Source organism: Tigriopus californicus, chromosome 1, assembly GCF_007210705.1.
Source record: "Tigriopus californicus strain San Diego chromosome 1, Tcal_SD_v2.1, whole genome shotgun sequence".
NCBI classification, from domain to species: Eukaryota; Metazoa; Arthropoda; class Copepoda; order Harpacticoida; family Harpacticidae; genus Tigriopus; species Tigriopus californicus.
The window spans coordinates 6,421,339-6,438,969 of NC_081440.1; the positions used below are offsets into that span (position 1 = coordinate 6,421,339).

General features: G+C 43.4%; 1 protein-coding gene across 1 annotated transcript; it reads right to left on the reverse strand.

Moving 5' to 3' along the window:
- Window positions 1-1,242: 1,242 nt before the first annotated feature.
- Window positions 1,243-4,096, reverse strand: LOC131882531 (NAD-dependent protein deacetylase sirtuin-7-like). Its single transcript, XM_059229698.1, has one exon. It carries the CDS (start codon window positions 3,523-3,525, stop codon window positions 1,534-1,536), a length of 1,992 nt encoding a protein of 663 aa, XP_059085681.1. The 5' UTR covers window positions 3,526-4,096; the 3' UTR covers window positions 1,243-1,533.
- Window positions 4,097-17,631: the final 13,535 nt, after the last annotated feature.

Here is a 17,631-nt window from a genome sequence, read left to right on the forward strand (position 1 = left end):
CACTTACGGATTAGACAACGTGCAACCGTCAGTAACTCTCGTTAAAAATAAATCAATGAGAGACCTTTGTGCGTACGAACTATTTTTCAACCGCAACCACTACAAACCTATCAGCGCCTCGATTTGTTAAGTGTGATTCATCACGGCCTTGGGAAAGATAGGCCACATCTCTCTCTTCACACTACCCTGCCCCTCCCACCCCACATTGATGATTACTATCATTAAGCTACCAATGATCATGAGCAATGCGATCGTGAATGTTTCTAAATAAAAGCAGCCAGTCTACGCCGAATAAATATAAAGAAAACTGGACTTGATCGCTGCGACCAATGATGCTTTGCCTACGTACGTAGATTGGGACATGAGATCCTCCAAGGAAACTCAAAACTCATTGGGATGGTGTGACACGAGTTTGGTGCCATTTCACGTAGGTGATGAAGGAAAAAGTTTGCCGAGATCGGAGCGAATTCTCATCTGCCCTAACCCAATGAAAACTTCCTAGGGCTAGGCTCACGGAGAGGAGGCCGTTGATATCGTGGTATTATCTCGGACCCCGAGACTCAAATTATCCGTCTCCTCCTGCTTCCTTCCTCCCCCTTCCACTCGGCCAAGGGGACACAATTCGAGGACCCCACTTTAGAGAGCTAACACGAATTGCAGCAGTACCCATCTCCTCCAACCATCTAGGCCACTGAACGAAGCCATCCACGTGCCTACAGGGAGTGTGGGAAGCTTGCGTTCCTATACCGAATAAGGGTTTCATGGCACCACTTTGGTCGGTCGGGCTTCCCAAACATTGGTAGATATATCCAACAGAACGGATTTCGTCAAGGCCTACTGAAATGGTCAAAGTTTGTCACTTTCACCTTGGAAACACGCCGAGGCTAGCTAGGTCCACAAACGAGATGAGAGGAAACTTGTCCAATTCAAATGGAGCAAACCTTGAGAAGGAACGTCTAGGCGGCGAATCTATCCAAGGATGTCCCGACAAACTGGACCGCGAAGGTCAATCTCGTCTCGGACCGTTGATGGGTTGAGGAACTAAATTGGTCTTTGAGGGTCGTTCAAACAACAAACAAATAGAAAAATGGGCCTCCTCATTGGGTAAGATTTGTTGTCCAATGAAGCCCGTTACTGAACCTTCAAGGATCTTAGGTTGAGGACGAGATTTTGAGACCCTCACCAGCCACAACAGAAGACTAACTTGTAGCTCTAGTGAAGGGCAAAAAAAGTATATATGTATACCTTTATGTTGAGTTCATTGTTGAATTTATAAACAAAATCTAATGGTACATTTGTCTTGGTTGCATCAACAAGGGACTTCTTTACATTTAGTTTGTCAAACTTCCAAAATAAGATCAAGGAAATATGAAAGGTCAAGAAACGCGCGAGGGGTGGTTATGAACACAACGCCCATCGAGGGGGGGAAAGAAAGGGTTTGGTTTGGTTTGATATTTGAATACTGATTTACCCTCAACCAAAGGGGTGGGTGGGGTGGGATGGTTGTTTTTTTTCGACCCGAGTCTCGGCCTATTAGTTGCTGTATTTCTGCTTCTTCCGTCGCCCTTTGCCGAACCATCCCGGCTGTTGGACGACAACACTAGGAGATTCAGGCTCTTTATTGCTTGAACCTTGTTTGACACTTGAATTTCGGCTGGAGTCTTCCGAGCACTTGGAGTCGGTATCTTCTTCTTCTGGCTCACTCCCATTCCTGGCGCCAGCTCCATTTTCAACCTCCTCCTCGTCGTCGTCTTCTTCACCACCATCCTGCTCCTCTTCGTCATCCTCGTCCTCGGAGGAGGTGCTGCCTCTCCGTTTCTTCTTCTTGCCCGGATCGCAGCAATCACAGCAAAACGAGTCCACACCAATGGATTCTGGGTGGTCGATGTATTCAAAACTAGGGGTGTATGAGAGGTAGAGGGCATCTCGAGGCCAGGAAATGGTCTTGAAATCCATGACTTGAGCCCCGTTTACGAGTCGACCACGACTATTGGCCGTTCGGTCTCGCTTGTTTTCGATGCATTCCTCGCCGAGCGAATAATTGTGGTCACCCGTGATGCTTGTGACTAGGCGCTCCCTTACCTCCTTCACTTCAGGGTCTTCCACTTCCCGGGTCACGACATTTTTACGGGAAGACGTGTGACGTTCGTGTTCCAACAGGGGAGTGGCAAACGAGAACAAAGGGTCGTTCGTCATGTGGTAGTCGGGCACCCGAAGGTCCAGGTGGTCCATGAGTCGCTGCATTACGAGGTCACATTTGCCGTTCAACTTGAGCTTGGCCGAGGAATCCTTGGGAGTCCATTGAAGATTGACAATGAACAGTTTGGGGCGCTGTTTCACCGGCCGGTCCATGCACCACAGCCATGGATACCGCCGAAGCACTTTGAGGCTGGAGCCGAGGCACAGAATCACATCAGCCTTTTCGGCTGCCTTGGAAGCTCCTGTCCAATTGATGGGCCACTTGAGCGAGCCTCGCTCACCGAAGTGAACAATGGTGTCGTACAGCGAGTTCCCGCACACGTAACAACGGCGCATGGTGGCGTGATAATTCTTGTTGGTGCGCTCCGTCACGTCGAACAATCGAATGAATGGTCGCATGGGTTTACACTGTTTGCAAATCTCAATGAACATATTGCCGTGGAGTTCTGAGAGAGCATGGCGTGGCATGCCACTTCTCAAATGAAGGCCATCACAGTTTTGAGACACGATGTGCTTGAGTTTGCCTTTTTTGTACAGGGTGAACAAGGCCAGGTGAGTATAGGTGGGTTGGGCCAGCTCCATGTTGCACGGTCCGACCTCTTTGCCTTGGTCCATGAGGGTCCAGATGCCATTGGGACCCCGATAGTCCGGGATATTGGCGGCCGTGGACACGCCGGCTCCCGTGTACACCACGAGATACTTGGACTTTTGAATGGCTTTGGCCATCTGGAGACACTTCTTCTCCAGCTCTTCGGGAGAGTCTTCGATCTCGAGTTTGCGCTCGTCAGCCTTTAATTTCTTGTGATGCCGCTTCTTGACCTCATTCACCAACTCGGGATGGGCTTCCAGCATGTGTCTCTCGTCGGAGTTGTGATCCTTCTTGGACTTTTTGACAATTTTTGAGATCCTACGGATTAAAATCCGCTCTTGTTGAGCAACTTGACGTACGGCATCGAACTTCCGCTTTCTCAATTTCCGCTGTCGAGGCCGGTCGGAATCTTCCTCTTCCTCCTCCTCCTCTTCTTCTTCTTCTCCCTCCTCATCTTCCTCCTCGTCGTCGTCGTCTTCATCCTCCTCCATCTCCTCTTCCTCGCCGTTTCCATCCGGACTTTCTTTCTTCACATCTTTGACCTCCACCGTCTCCTCTTTGATCTCCGTTTTGATCTCCGTATTGGTTTCAAGCCCCGGCTTCGAATCCCGAGATGATTGGTCCTCCGACTGGGCCGTGCCTACGTCATCCCCTCCTTCTTCCAGCTTGATCCGAACCGGATCCGGATCCAAGACCTGATCGGCCCTTGAAGCTTGGGTCGAAGAGGGCACCTCCATGTTCTTGGAGTGACACTCCCGCCGCCCGCCGCTTCAATTCCACCTTCAAAGGTCTACGTCGGGCTCACATCGTGGATGCTGCGGAGGCTCGAGCCGTTCGGGAAAGTGAGCCCCAATCCAGGGCAGGGGGGCCCGGATGCAGCAAGCCAGGACCCGATACTGTTGGCCAAGTGGGCGGGCGGCTGGGCCAATTCAACTTGTCCAATTAAAGGGAGCTCATCTCGAGTTGGGCGAGAAGCAGGCAGACGCCTGAATCTGTCATGGAGGAAGGCGGTGTCGCGGGATCCCGGCTCACCACTCCCACCCAAGACCAATGCGGACTAAGGCGAGTGATAATTGGCTGGCAGCTGGACGAAGGAGGGATAGATAGCTTTGAAGTTTGTAATATCGGTAACGGGGATGAGGCTGCGGATGATGGAATGGACGATGATGCCCTGGGTTGACTGACTGACCTCACTCGACTTCGCAGGCTAGGACTGTAGGTAGGTATATATATGTGTGTGTGTGTGTGTGTGTGTGTGTGTGTGTATCAAGTGTGATGAGAGGGAGAGATTCTCCATCCAGATTCTGCTTTTGCTTCTCCTGGTCCTCCTCTCCTTCTTCTCTTCTCAGGCAAGTCCGTTCTTTTCTGTTCTCCTAAGTGTGTGTGTCTCTTCCTGCCTGTCAAGCCAAATCTCCGATTTTTAAGTGCTCACAGGATCGAAAAAGACCGTTACTGCGGGTTTCAATGTCACTCAACCTCAAATTGAAGTCGGTTCCCAGCATAGATAACTTCATATATAGATCGATCAAGGGCGCTGCGATCGCATGTTTTCGTCTCAGCTGTCGCTGGTGGAAAAAATGTTTCATTCGTAGTCAAGCTACTTAGGACAACTATGGTGCAAATTTGAATCGTTGACGGCTCGTCCAAATTCAGAGTAGAAACCCCTAATAAGACTCCTTGTCAAGCAATTGCTCTCGTCCAGCCCGCTTCATAAAACGGGTTTGAGTAAGTTGTCCGACCACATTTTTAAGAACGAAATTTTGAAGAGGTTAAAATGGGGCTCAAGTTAAAGTTTTCATCCATGTGGTGGAAACACTTAACTGAAACGCAAGGAACAAGCCTGGGTTCAGGCTGACCTCCAGAGGTGTCGGAATTACCTTGTTTACGTATAGGCGCAATCATGTCGCCCACATTCAAGCACATTGTTGGGAGATTGAAACGAAATTCCGAATGCCTCATCATTGCGTTGCAATTTCGGATACATTTTGTTACACTTTCGAGATTTTCGAGATGCGTTGCTAAACAAGGGCAATCAATAGAGTACATGATTTGCTCTACTAATGTCCAAATCTTTTTTTGACATGTTACGTGTATTATGCCCTAAAAAGCATTTTTTTTATTATTCTACCACTCTTTCTACCTGTATATTTGTAAGATTCAACAGAAATTAAGATTAAAGAGGAATAACAAACGTTTCATGATAATAATTCAACTTGTCTGAAGCGAGATTTACCGAAATATTTTGTGCCATTTCTACCAGCGTCAGCTGACCTGAAAACATGCTCATGCGGTACAGCTCCTGTTGAACTTAAGCATTCTAGTTATGGTTTTCTATGGTTCCCAGTTACGGGCTTTTCTAATAAACTGAACTACATTTTCAGGTGATATGACAACATTTACAACTTATTTACAACTTTGCAGCCCGGAATACGTCCATAGCATGGCTATTGATTGCCATTTGAGGATGATAGGTAGGGACGGCCAAAATAAGCATTGTGCATTTTGGGCCTTAAAAGAAGTTTATTGTAAGTAAAGCGCATCTCCTATTGCCTATTGGAAAAAGCTGTGTTGGCAGAAAAATGGCCATTTATGACATATAACGCGACTTCATCTGGTCAAAACATTCAAAAAATTATGCGCTAAAAACATACATAACAAGTTGTCAAAACATACAGAAATACAGGGTTTAAAGAAATTAAGGGCCTCCACGGCTGTTTTTAAGTATATATCTCATTGCTCAAAGATTTCTATGACATTAAACCACAAGGATTCCTTAAGAGACACTGTTTAGTACATGGTGGCATATTACAAATGGTCCAACGACATCCTAGAGGCAATTGGCAACCTTCTGAGCGATTGCCGTCAAAACAATGTCTGAAAATTTAAGTGAGCGCAGTCTTAAGGCCAGAACCAAAGATAAGGGTATCCTGAAGGCCGGCAAAGACCAAGAGACGTTGGTGAGCCTTTCAGTGTTTATCCTCAAACCATTTGAAAGTGGAGAACCTCATGCAAGTGCGATAAATTCATTTAGAACAGACCGGACCAAGGGCCGAAATCTGGAATTTCAAGAGTCAATCTTTCGGGGGGCCAAACATCAGAGGGTTACCAATAATCTTTAGAGTTAGTTCGGATCATTCATGGCATGGCGCTAGGTTTTTCAATATGCCCTTTCGTTGAAAACTGCAGATTCAATATGATCAAATTATTCTTTGAGTAAAGGGGAAAGGATTTTCAGAAGCCTCAAAGAGCGGCCCTTAATTTCTATACACCCTGTATATGCTCTGAAATTAATAGTTGGGCTCAAAATCAAGCAAATGCTTGAAATTTGAGAAAGCAAATTGCTAAAAAGATACATTTTCAGCCACCCAACTTTGTCGCAAAAATATAGGTAATCTTTGGGGGCTTTCCACTTTGACAAAATATGCATAGAAATGTGCTAGAATATGAAATATGCTTAATATTCAAATAATCTTGTTTTAGAACATAAAATGTCGAATGCATATTTCGACCGTCGATCGTGATGAATATGAGCTACATCATGTTGGTCAGTTCCCCTACACATATCTTTATAAATAGTTAGCCCTAAGAACCTTTAACTCTACAGGATAACACGTTAAAAAGTCTTGATGACATCTAGTCTTGTGGGCCATCAATAACAATTTCAATTCATCAAGTTAATGTGCATTTGAACAAATTTGGATGTCTCAAAATTAGAGGTGGTCCAACCACTTAGGTTTAGGTATCCGACCATCTACTTTTCAATTATAGATAGTTGTAGTTTTCTTGAGATACAAGCGCTGGGCTATGATTAGGTTATTTTCAGGGTTTGAGTCGTTCCTGAAAAAAGTAACGCGTTACCGTTACCATTACCCGTTACTTTGGCAGAAAAAGGAGGGCCTAAAACTGCAAAAAGAAAGCTTTTTGCAATTTCTAAACGTTTTGTAAAAATAACGTGAAACAAATGACTACGGTGATTTTTTTATTTGGTCAAAAAAATCAGTCATTGCATTTGANTATGTTTGTTAGAAAAGCAGTTTTAAAAATTCTTGAGCTCGTAAAACTTCCCTGTCAGAGACCTGTGCCTAAAGTCATGGATGAATATGAGGAGATTTGAAAAAAAATGGTGGAACATACTCAAGCCAAAGGAAGGTTTTGAGCCAGGGCTTTTAGTCAAAAGGAATTTTAATGAGGAAACATATACAAATAAAGAAGGGAAAATATAACAAGATTTGAAACCACAAACACATCTATTGCTTTTAAAAGCAAGTACAATGTCAGCCCTGATTTTTTTTCTTCAGGATATAAGAAAATATCGAAAAATGAAAATTTCTCTATAAGCTTCAAATTTCCTGAAGTGCTAGGAGAGAAAGGAAAGATTAGATGCCACTCTGCAGTGCAAAAAAAGGAACGTTCAGGGCTTGAGCAACGCCATAACAAGTCACGCTGCCAGTAAGGAGTTACTTTTCTGACAAAGTAATGGCAACGGTAACGGAGCAGGTTTTTAGCTGACCCATAAACTTTACCTTCTTCTTTCTAAATGAGGACAAGAAAAAAATGTACAAAGTTTCCCCACAGAGTTTTTAAAAGCTCCGTCTCAAAAGCAATGACTTATTTGCTATCAACGGAATCGACTGAATATTCACGGCAAGCTGTGACCAGAGTTATCAATTTACATTTTCTGTGATATATGACTTTGCTAGTTGCATGACAGAAACCCGTAAGTCAGCCTCAAAATGTAACCCTGAATTTCTTCTCTTCAAACCATTTGGCTTATTTTAAGTTTTTTCAAGCCATGAAAAGAAGGACAAAAAATGTTTGTCAAAATGTTTAATTTAAGTGAAAAAACAACAAAACCAAACAACCCTTAATCCTTGAACACTTGTTTCCTTTTACCCTAATACTATGGTATATCAACGTTAACGGGATTGGTAACGTTAACGCGTTAATTTTTCTAAAAAGCAACGGTAATGGTAACGAGTTACCCTTTTTTATAACAGTTGAAGCCCTGAGAACAAATAATGAGTACTTTTTGATGTTTTTGGGTCATTACAATTAAACCATTTTCAAATGTAACAGGATTACAGTTCCTTTTTCCAAAAAGGAACAAATTACTATAATTTCTTTTCTTGCAGTTTTGTTACTACTGCTTTGATGATTAGCATGAAATCTCTATAGGAACTGACCTTTTATGTACTCTTGTAAACGTCCAACTCTCTTCTTTTTTGATAATGACAGGCAGGGCTTGAACCGTTACTGAAAAAGTAATGCGTTACCGTTACCGTTTTTAGAAAGGTAACGGTGTTACTTAAGCCCTGGTAATTTTGATTGATGTAACACGAACAGTGCTGATACTGTCATTTTTGCATTAAGAAAAATTGGCCCAGAACTTTGAACGTTTAAAAAGAAATGAAAAAACAGCAAGTGTGGGGCTAAAAAACCGTTTTGTTACCGTTTATTACCCAAAATCATACCTTATCCTGTATTTAGTTGATCTTTTTCAAATTCCGTCTTCAATGACTTCCATCTTACAAGATGCGCATTTTTAGTGCCCTCGATATTGCCCTCATTTGGTGGATATGAGACTGACTCTCATCCTACTTGACTTCGGTAGTGGCACAATAAGTGCCGACGGAAATTGCGATCTGGTCACGCATCTAATAATGGTGAGCCACACCCTGCCTCCATCCAATAAATGGAGCTTGGAATCGATTCCATTTCTTAGATTGGCGTCAATGGACGTTTAGCGACGTAGAAACATCACTGAGCATGAGGAGTTTAAATAAGTCGGCATTCTAAACAAGCCTTGTTGGGCTCATAAAAGGATAGCCTCGCACGTCGTAATCTACATGATTGCTCGGAACCAGAAATAAACTGGGTTATAATTTATGCAATTTGTATCCAGTCCAAGCTTGGAAATTACAACATCGTACATCAGGACCTTTAAAACGCGAGCTCAAAATTGCATCAGGCAGCTTCTGGAGTCTTCAATCAAAGAAATGTCTCGCAATTAGGCCCGATTCAATTATGGAAATTGGAGGGAGTGCAACTGGGTGGGTCAGAAGACAAAAAGTGGCTAACCATGTATTTATCGTCAAATGAACTCATTTCTGCCAATACCAATCGTCAATGTCTTGTGACAGGGGTCTATAGAATGAACCCCTCTAAAGAGTTCAACCACCTCTACATTCTGATTTGTGTCAAATGCCTCTATCTCACACGGTTTTTATCTCCCCGTCTGGTCGGTCTAATGAGCCATTCTTGCCTTTGCCATGTGGTTCTTGTTAAGTGGTCTGAAGAGCTTTTTTCTGCGCTTCGTGCCGTCATATCCCCCAAAAGTTGTCGACATTCAAATGGCATTTGAAGGAATTTCTTGTGGAATCTGTACCGGTATTTACAAGAATAATAGCGTTCTAATTCGGCTTGACATTTAGTCCACACTTTTTCCCTTTACCCACCCCAACATTTGGTCCGGAGGAGCGTATCCCGTATGCAAATCAGAAATGATCAAGTCATCATCATTTCCTTCATCGTTATTCGTATTTTCGCCTTGAGGCCTCGATTGGAATCGCTTGTGGTCGATCTGAAAGAACATCATCGTCTAACCCCCCAATTTTGAACGTGGTACATGGTACGTTGTGAATCGATTGTTCGAGGACAAATTTGCGGGCGCCACGTGCTCTTATTTTAGCAGCCGAGCAAGGTTCGCAAATACCATCGACATACAAGTGCACGGTATGGACCATGTCTCAATCACGCTTTCAAAATATTTTCCAAACCGCTCACATGGCTGGGTGTCGGAGTATTGGATCGAGTCCTATCAAAAGAGTTTTAAAGTGTGTAGAGCCGTAAAAATGCTTCCAAGTTGAATCAAAGTCATTTGTTGTACGAGAACCTGAAGCTATGGTCAGGTAAATGGAGGGACGAGTGGCCTCTATGCATGCGAGTGAATACATACGTCTCGCAGATATACATTAATGTGTGAGGGTTGTGTTATCTTTTGACCTGTTTCTGAGCAGAGAGACATGGTAAGGGACCGTGCTGGTCACTCAATATTTCGAGAGCAATATATTTTGACCGGGGCCATTACTGTGGATCTACAAACTCTAAGCAATCTAGTGGGTAGAAGATTAGCCTCAGTGTTAAGTGAGTAAAAATGCTTTTTGAAGATCATTCCTCCTGACTGGTCGACCCAAGATGATTTGAACGGGGCCTGTCCACTCAACAACCTAGTGTGGAAAACGTGAAATTCCTCCTCGGCAGCTCTTTAACGTTTGCCCGGAAGTCAACATCAAACGGTGTTTTCAAAGCTTCAAAGTCTTCTTAGAGATTGAGACGGTCCCTTGAAGAGAACGAATTTTTCCTGCTTGATAAGCTCGTATGGGGACGTCGAGAGCATCACCTTGAGACGTGGTCCTCTTCGAATTTAGGCGGGACCGATTCGTCCAGAAGAGGGACGATGTCCTCGGTGAGATGGAAGTATTTCAAATTCCCGCTCCAGGCACTTGTTTCATCTTGGCACCACTCGCGTTAGCGCCCAATTAGTTGGGAAGAAAGTCTGGAAACAAGTTGACGTCAAATGAGATGATGAAAACGAAGGTCCCGGCTCTTTGAGTTGGCTCTCCGAATCCGGAGGAATCAAGCCCAATTGGCTCTATGACTACCAATATTCACATCAATTGCGCACTTTAACAACGCAAAGGATCGAAAGAGATAAAATGTGATCGGTTAGTATTTGGCTGAGTAACAATCAATCCTGTCGGATTTAATGAAGAGGATCGTAAGTCCTACTGGCTCTTCCTCATACCAATTTCCTTTAAGAGATTTCCCTCTAACAAGATGGTATGCTAGCTTGAGGTCATAAATTCGGATTTATCGTCAATGGGAAGCGCACAACCGGCTACATAAAATTGGAATCCAACGGTCTAATCTGATATCAAGTGGCTTTTTCTGGTCAAGTTCTTCACGTTTGTCCAAAGTTTCAAGATAAAGCTTTGAGAATACACATTTAAAATCCTTTTCCAAAAGCCGGGCTCGTTCTCTTATAAATATTCAACAGAGACCGAAAAGAGAAATCATTTTGATTGACGTGACACCTTGGCACCTGAAAAATTCTTGAAAAATACATGCCCAAGATTTAGAGGCTTAATTTTCTTTGCCATTTTTCCAGTTCCTTTGATTGCAAATCTAAACTGTGTCTAGAGTTTTCTTGTTTGGAGGGAAATCCAACGAAAAATGCGGCTTAGCAGAATAATTAATCATGTCCTCTAAGAGCCCGAGTGGTGTAAAAAATCATTTATCATTCCGAACTACAACGCAATAAATGAAAGTCCAGGCATGTTCTGGCACATTCTTGTATGGAGCAAAAGAGGGAAAACGTGGCCTTCTTACGTACGTACATATCATATCCGAGGAAAACGATTCAAGAGAAAATGTTCAAATGCTCAAACCTGGATTTGAGCTTGATCAAAATATTGAAAACCCCCATTCTTCAAGCTCATTGTCTCTTGTGCAAGAGGTGAAACATCCGCTCGAAACGTAGTTTGTGGCTGAGCTTGTGGTTCTTGAACAGCACAAGACTTGGCATGGCTCTTAATATGCTCATTTTGGTCATGAAACCCCTTGATTTGAGCCATTAAGACCACCTGCTTCGTTACTCCTCCTCTTGCCAATTTTGAGGCCAGGTTACACGTGCTCAAAGTCGAATGAAATCTAAGCCTCTTTAATATTGATTTCCACTACTCCAGATCCCTTTTATTTAGTGGGGATGGTCTGTACTCTGTTGAGACCATTTCCAGATCGGCTTTTGACAGTTAAATGCCATTTGAATAATGAGATTGACTAATTGACGACTGCATCGCATCGATTGTACTGTCCAGGCATGAAGAGGCTGTGTACAGGGTTGTCCCAATTAAGTGTCCTATGTTTAACTAGAAAGTGTTTTGAACACCATCAGTAAATATGTCTGATTTTTATCAGCGTTTAAACATAAAAGTTCTGGAAACATCCTGACGAAGTACCATTTAAATTATATTTTAAGTTTATTCGTCATGAAATTACGATCCTCACTTGTGAATAAGCCATTTCCCCAAATTTCACGTTTTATTTTCAAAAAAGCATTCATTTGCTTTGGGGCCATTTGAAGGTATTTTTTTTTTTTATGTAACACTAATTACAAACTCTGTGGCCAACTTATTCTCCATTGGCACATCTAGTGAAAAAGTATGGCTGACATTTCGGGGAAGCTAATTTAGTACTACCCTGTATGGTACCTGCACACACTTTCAGAGACATTACAGGTGGTATTAACCCACACCATGCTAACGATCCATTCCCTGACTTTAGACTTTTGGGCAACGCCCCGTTTTACAAGACAATTAGGATAAGAGCATCGTATTTAATTGCACTCCTCACTCCTCAAAACAGAGCAGTTCTTCGCGTGGATCATGTGCGACCAAAATGAGCATCATCAGTCACGTCTTGCATTTGTAAGATGTAAAATGATGCCAGCCAAACGGGTCGTTGCCAGAATGGATGGACGGGTGGACGAATGGATGGATAATATCTTGGGTGGTTAAGCTTTTTTTGGGTGTGACGGTCATCTACGTACGTAGGCCTCACTCTCATATCATACAGACCCAGATTGTTGAACCTAATGAGATGGCACTTGATACGGTTAGACAAACTATATCCTTTGGAGGTGGTCGCCATCCATCCAAAATCCCTCTGCTGTTCTTCTTTTCAGGTCGTTGGAATGAATAACTAAAGCTTGAAAAGCCAGGGATTCTCGCTCTTCCAAATGAACCACAGGGGGACTGATTCCCTTGTCAATCATTTTGATAAGCTCACAAGGAGATCTAGGAACGGGTGCAGGGACCAGGGACCGATCGTTGGATGGATTGCTCTTTGATTTTGATCGGATCAGGCGGAAATTGAATGGACAAAAGCCAGATTACAATCTCAAAGAGGTCATTCTCTAAATGGACGTTTCCACATTTCCAGCTCCTGTTCTTTTTTTTTCTTGTCCATCAACATCATCTTGAAACGGATCAAGAAACTCAAGGGTCCAAGTTCTTATCCAATGTAAAGTAGTCGATCTTCACATCTTGGGTATGGTCCCCGAAAAGCCAAGCTAGTGAGTGTGCTTGCAATCAATGTGGATTCTACACATCTCTGGCAATTATTTGAGAGGTTATTGACTCCTAGTGTGATTTGGAAATTGATTTTTCATACCGATCCGTACAAGTTGGCGTCATCTCACTGAATCACTCAAGCACAGTCGATCTCGATTCTTAATTCTCGATTGATTTTCAATTCCTCCGAACAAAGAAAGGCTCTCATGTTGTTTGAAATCACCCAGTCAATCGTGGGACTGGAGAGCGATCTGGTGGGCCACAAAATCTTTATGAGCGAAATGGAGGGTGTTGCCTTCAACACTCAAACGGTAGCATCCACTGAGTACGTACGAATCTCTTTGAAAAAGTGTATTCCACTTATTCAAGCCGGAGAAACGTCGGAGGCAAAGACGATCTTCCCCATCCACATGTTGGGCATGAGCTGAGCTGCCCTATGATTCATGGATATGATTCCTTTTTCCTCATAGGGGATCCCGTTGCAATACCTTAAAGGTAATTCCAATCCTCAAGTGGAGAGGGGGTTCGCTTGAAGCACACTCTTCTCAGAAACGTTAGGTATGCCATTCCAAGTGGAATATTGGCCCATTAAAGCTCGTCAAATATCATCTTCTGACCTCTTGGCTCAAGGATGGCTATGGTAAAGCATTCAATATTGGGCTGTTGGTGAACCGTAACATCCTCTTCCGAAATATTTATCGATCGCTCAGATGTGTATGTTGTACTATCAATGTCTGTTCCGTATGTGCCAACCACGACGACCAGGCATGATTTGGAAAGGGTCGCTGCTGCGTCTTGGCTGAGTCTAATTCATCGTGACTTATTTGCTGAAACTTCATCATATCAAGACCCCATAATGGGCAAGTATTTGGAGAGCGAAGGGGCCCTTAAATCATTTCCCATGACTTTTTGACTAATCGAACCATCACGAGGTCATGTCGGTTCGCACTGTCTTCAAGATTGCCGAATGCACAGAAGGACAGCCTACTAGGTAAAGACGAGTTAGAGACTTCTTTAATGGGCCACTTTCCGGGTTCCAAATGTGGATTCGATCTTGATTCCACGAAATGAAACCCTATTAGAGGTTAGGTATGAGTAAATGTTCGTTCATTGGCCCAGTAATCGATTTGACATGCTTACCTCTTCTCTCAATTCAGCCCAGGCTAACTAACTACCCGAGGAACACGCCTCAGAGCTACGTACATGCCATCGTTACATTGCCCACTGTTGGATGGGTTGTGGGTCATTCTCGGGCAAAAAGCGTCATCTCGTGCTTATTGGCTCGGATAAATGGCGTGTAAAAAGTGCGATCTCCGAGCATTAGCATATAAATGGCCAGACAATGGGATTGGGCCTCGTGTGATCTGTGGGAAAAGAATCTTAGATATGCCACCTAAGGCCTTTTATGGCAATCGACATGTTGTTCGATAAAAAATGGGGTACCTAATGGTTACAAATTAGCTCCTCGAAGACACAAATAGAATGCTCGGCTCCCAATGCTCAATCACATATTGGGTGGGTATTTCAAACAGCTCAGCCTGGAAATTTGGGGGAGTGAGAGAGTGAGGGTGTGAGAATGGAAATTTGGTTATAAGTGGCGGTTACATTTGGTCGGCGTTGTCAAATAGCGAACAAAAACAGACGTGAAACAGTCGAAAGTGACTGAAAATTTGGCATGCCTTTTTTTGAACAAAGACGAAGAAGTGAGTCAATATTTGGGCAATCTCATTTTGCGGTGAAACGTTTCGTTTGATTTGGGTTTCTTACCTCTAGAGGCGAAAGAAAAAGGGGTTGCCAATCTGGATCTTATCTTTTTTTCCTAACATGAAGCTGTTGGCAGTGAGGATTGCATTGGATTTATTTAATCAAGGCAGGATTAGGCTTCTTAAATGCATCAAGAATATTAAGCTTCCTCCATTGAAAGCAAAAAAACACATCGTCTCTCACAAGATAATTCCAGTGTAGAATTGATTGCACATTGCTTATTTTTACCGCCAATGCTGGAAGATCATGCCGCCAAAGGAAACTTGGCCGCTTTTTTGGCTTCTTGAGGGCAAGTCCCCAATTCTGCACTTTGGTGATACTTTGATGCTCAACGAATAACACTCTACCTAAGTACTAGCGTAGCAGTGCTCACCTCATCCCTCTGATTATCTCTGTTCTCAGATCAGCTCAGAACCCCAACGTAATATAACGCATTTGCGTGTTGGCTGCAGAAAGTATTCTTGGGATTTCAGGTGGGGTGATCTCCCATGATGATGAGGATGATAAAGAAGTCGACGACGACTAAGGTAATGTTGTTGTTGATGATGATGCAGCATCTGTGAGATATAGCCAAGGTAAATATGGGAGAGAGATCCATATTTCTACAAATGAGGAACTCGCTCTCTCTTGTCTCGCGCACTCGTACACAGTTTTCTTTTAACATGACGAAAAATGCAAACAAAAACCCCAGGGTATTCTTTTTATTGCCATTGGAGCAGGTCAACCCCAAACTTTTACTCTGAGACAACCGTATTACGGGCAAAGGCATGGTAAATGAAGCCTTGATTGGATTAGCTATAAAGGCCATTGATTTGTGAGAGGAGAACATCTTTGCTAGAATGTACATAAATAAATATGATAAAAATCAGTCCGATCCAGCCCTTTGTTCAATAACTCTCGAGGTCTTTTGTTTTTGCAAAGATCGCCAGGCATGTTTTGGACGAAGGAACAAAGCGTGGGTCTGATTCAAACAAGATATCCTGTTGCTAAAAATGTTCCTAATATCCACCTTCCAAAACTCTTAGGGACGTCCCATACAGTTACAAAGCTAATACAAGGCATGAATTATTAGGCCCGATTCATGTTTCAAACGGTATTGAGAACGGGTTATGTTATGGCTCGAACTGAACTAGTTCACACGACATCCGAAATTGATGACCGAGACCTGATGGGAATCACTGATTTCAGCATGAAAAACTTTACACAGAAAAGCCCATTTGATGTTTCCCTGTGTACAATCAAGGTCTACTATAGAAAAACGATCTGAGGTAATTAATTATACGCCAGCCTCGCTTGACTCCGAGTACCAACAACCCCAGAAAGTTGCTTTTGGCCGTAAATAGATTCTGCAAATCCTTGTCACGATTATAATTCTCGTTGGAGCTCGTCAAGTTTTTGGGGGTCCTCTTGAATCAGATGGGCTCTGAAGCCAGCTCGAAGCCAGCTCGAAGCCAGAAGCCAAAAGCCAAATGCAGGCAAGCCAGCAATCAAGCAGGTGAGCAAGGAGGCATGCATGCGAACGGTCAACAACATGCCATTATCACCATGGCCGCTCGTCCAAAAGTCTCCAAAGGGATCCTCGAATCGAGTCTCGAGTCAAAAGGAGCGAACGCCAGCCACGATTCCATTGAACATGTCGAGTGCGTCAAGGAGTGCGTCACGCAGAGTCAGTGTGAATCGGGACAGGATCTGGTGAGGTGTGAAGACGTTGACCAGTGCCAGCTTGATTACAATCTGATTCGCGATGAAAGACCCTGTTTTAGTTTCGTGCTCAAAGAGCGAATAGTGGCCTAATTCTTTGCGAAATATTTCTCCCAGGTAAGAGCTCAACATGAGGTGTTTTACCTTGAAAAAAAGGGAAAGTGCCAAAGACGTTATCCACCATCACTACCACTATTTCCCTGGATGGATTGCCAAATCCGGCCAATTTTGACAACCCTCTTTCCGTTAGTGCAAGTGCAGTTTTTTACACACCGAATATTGATCTGTAATCTTTGGAGGATCCTAAAGATAGTGCGGTAGATAAGGACGTTGTTTGTTCAGCAATATCACTTGGACCATCATAAATCCAACCATCGTCGTCGAGTAGTACCACCTTGTGGGCACGCAGTCCCATCGTGTTTGGTGTTTGCCCTGTCTATTTATGCAGTTTCCTGTCGACATCTCCGACCGACGATCCTACTCTTGACACCACTATCAAATGGACGTTTTTTACTGCATTTTTCACGTAAATGGCGCATGTTTATGGTCAAAATGTAATTGAGTCGGGTTTCCATCTCTTTGAGGCGAATCGCTTTTTTTGCCTCCACGAGGACACCCCAAGTTGGAAATAAATTATGAGCCTGTCGCTTCCATATGCCAACGATGAGTGGCGGTTCTTCAATCCTCCGCCGAATGGCAGTAGGATTGCACTGTAAATTCGCTAGCTTCGATGCAACAAGTGGAGAGTAAAATGATTTTGAATCACTTTCCTGAATGATGGGATGGCGAAATTTTTGATGGCTATCATGTCATCGAGGAAAACTTGTTTCCAAGTCAGGAGTGAGGATTGGAGTCTCATTAAAATCTCTCGACAGGTTTTGAGAACCCAAATTGATTTCCATCTGTTCTGAAGATATAGGTGAGCCGGGAAGAGGGACGAGTCTCAAAAACTCTCGATATCCTTGAATATCAGATCATCTAAGAAATACCAAGCTCAAACGAGTATCCCGAGCTTCGTTTCTTCATATGGCTCTCTAGGGAGACATCTTTCTTCCTCTCGACCCCGACATGTTTTCGCGTCTGGAAAATTGATCCCCCGCCAAAAATAACCGATTGAGTCTGATTCACAAAAGGCTGGACCGAGACTGGCAAATCTGAACGTACTTATTTATTTCCATTAGCATTGGGATTGGACCACTTGACACATTGAAAATCACTTAAGATCTGTTCCCGCCCCTCTGCATGATT

Coding starts and splice junctions, on each gene's coding strand:
- LOC131882531 (XM_059229698.1), bottom strand. CDS start 3,525: ATGGAGGTGCCCTCTTCGACCCAAGCTTCAAGGGCCGATCAGGTCTTG.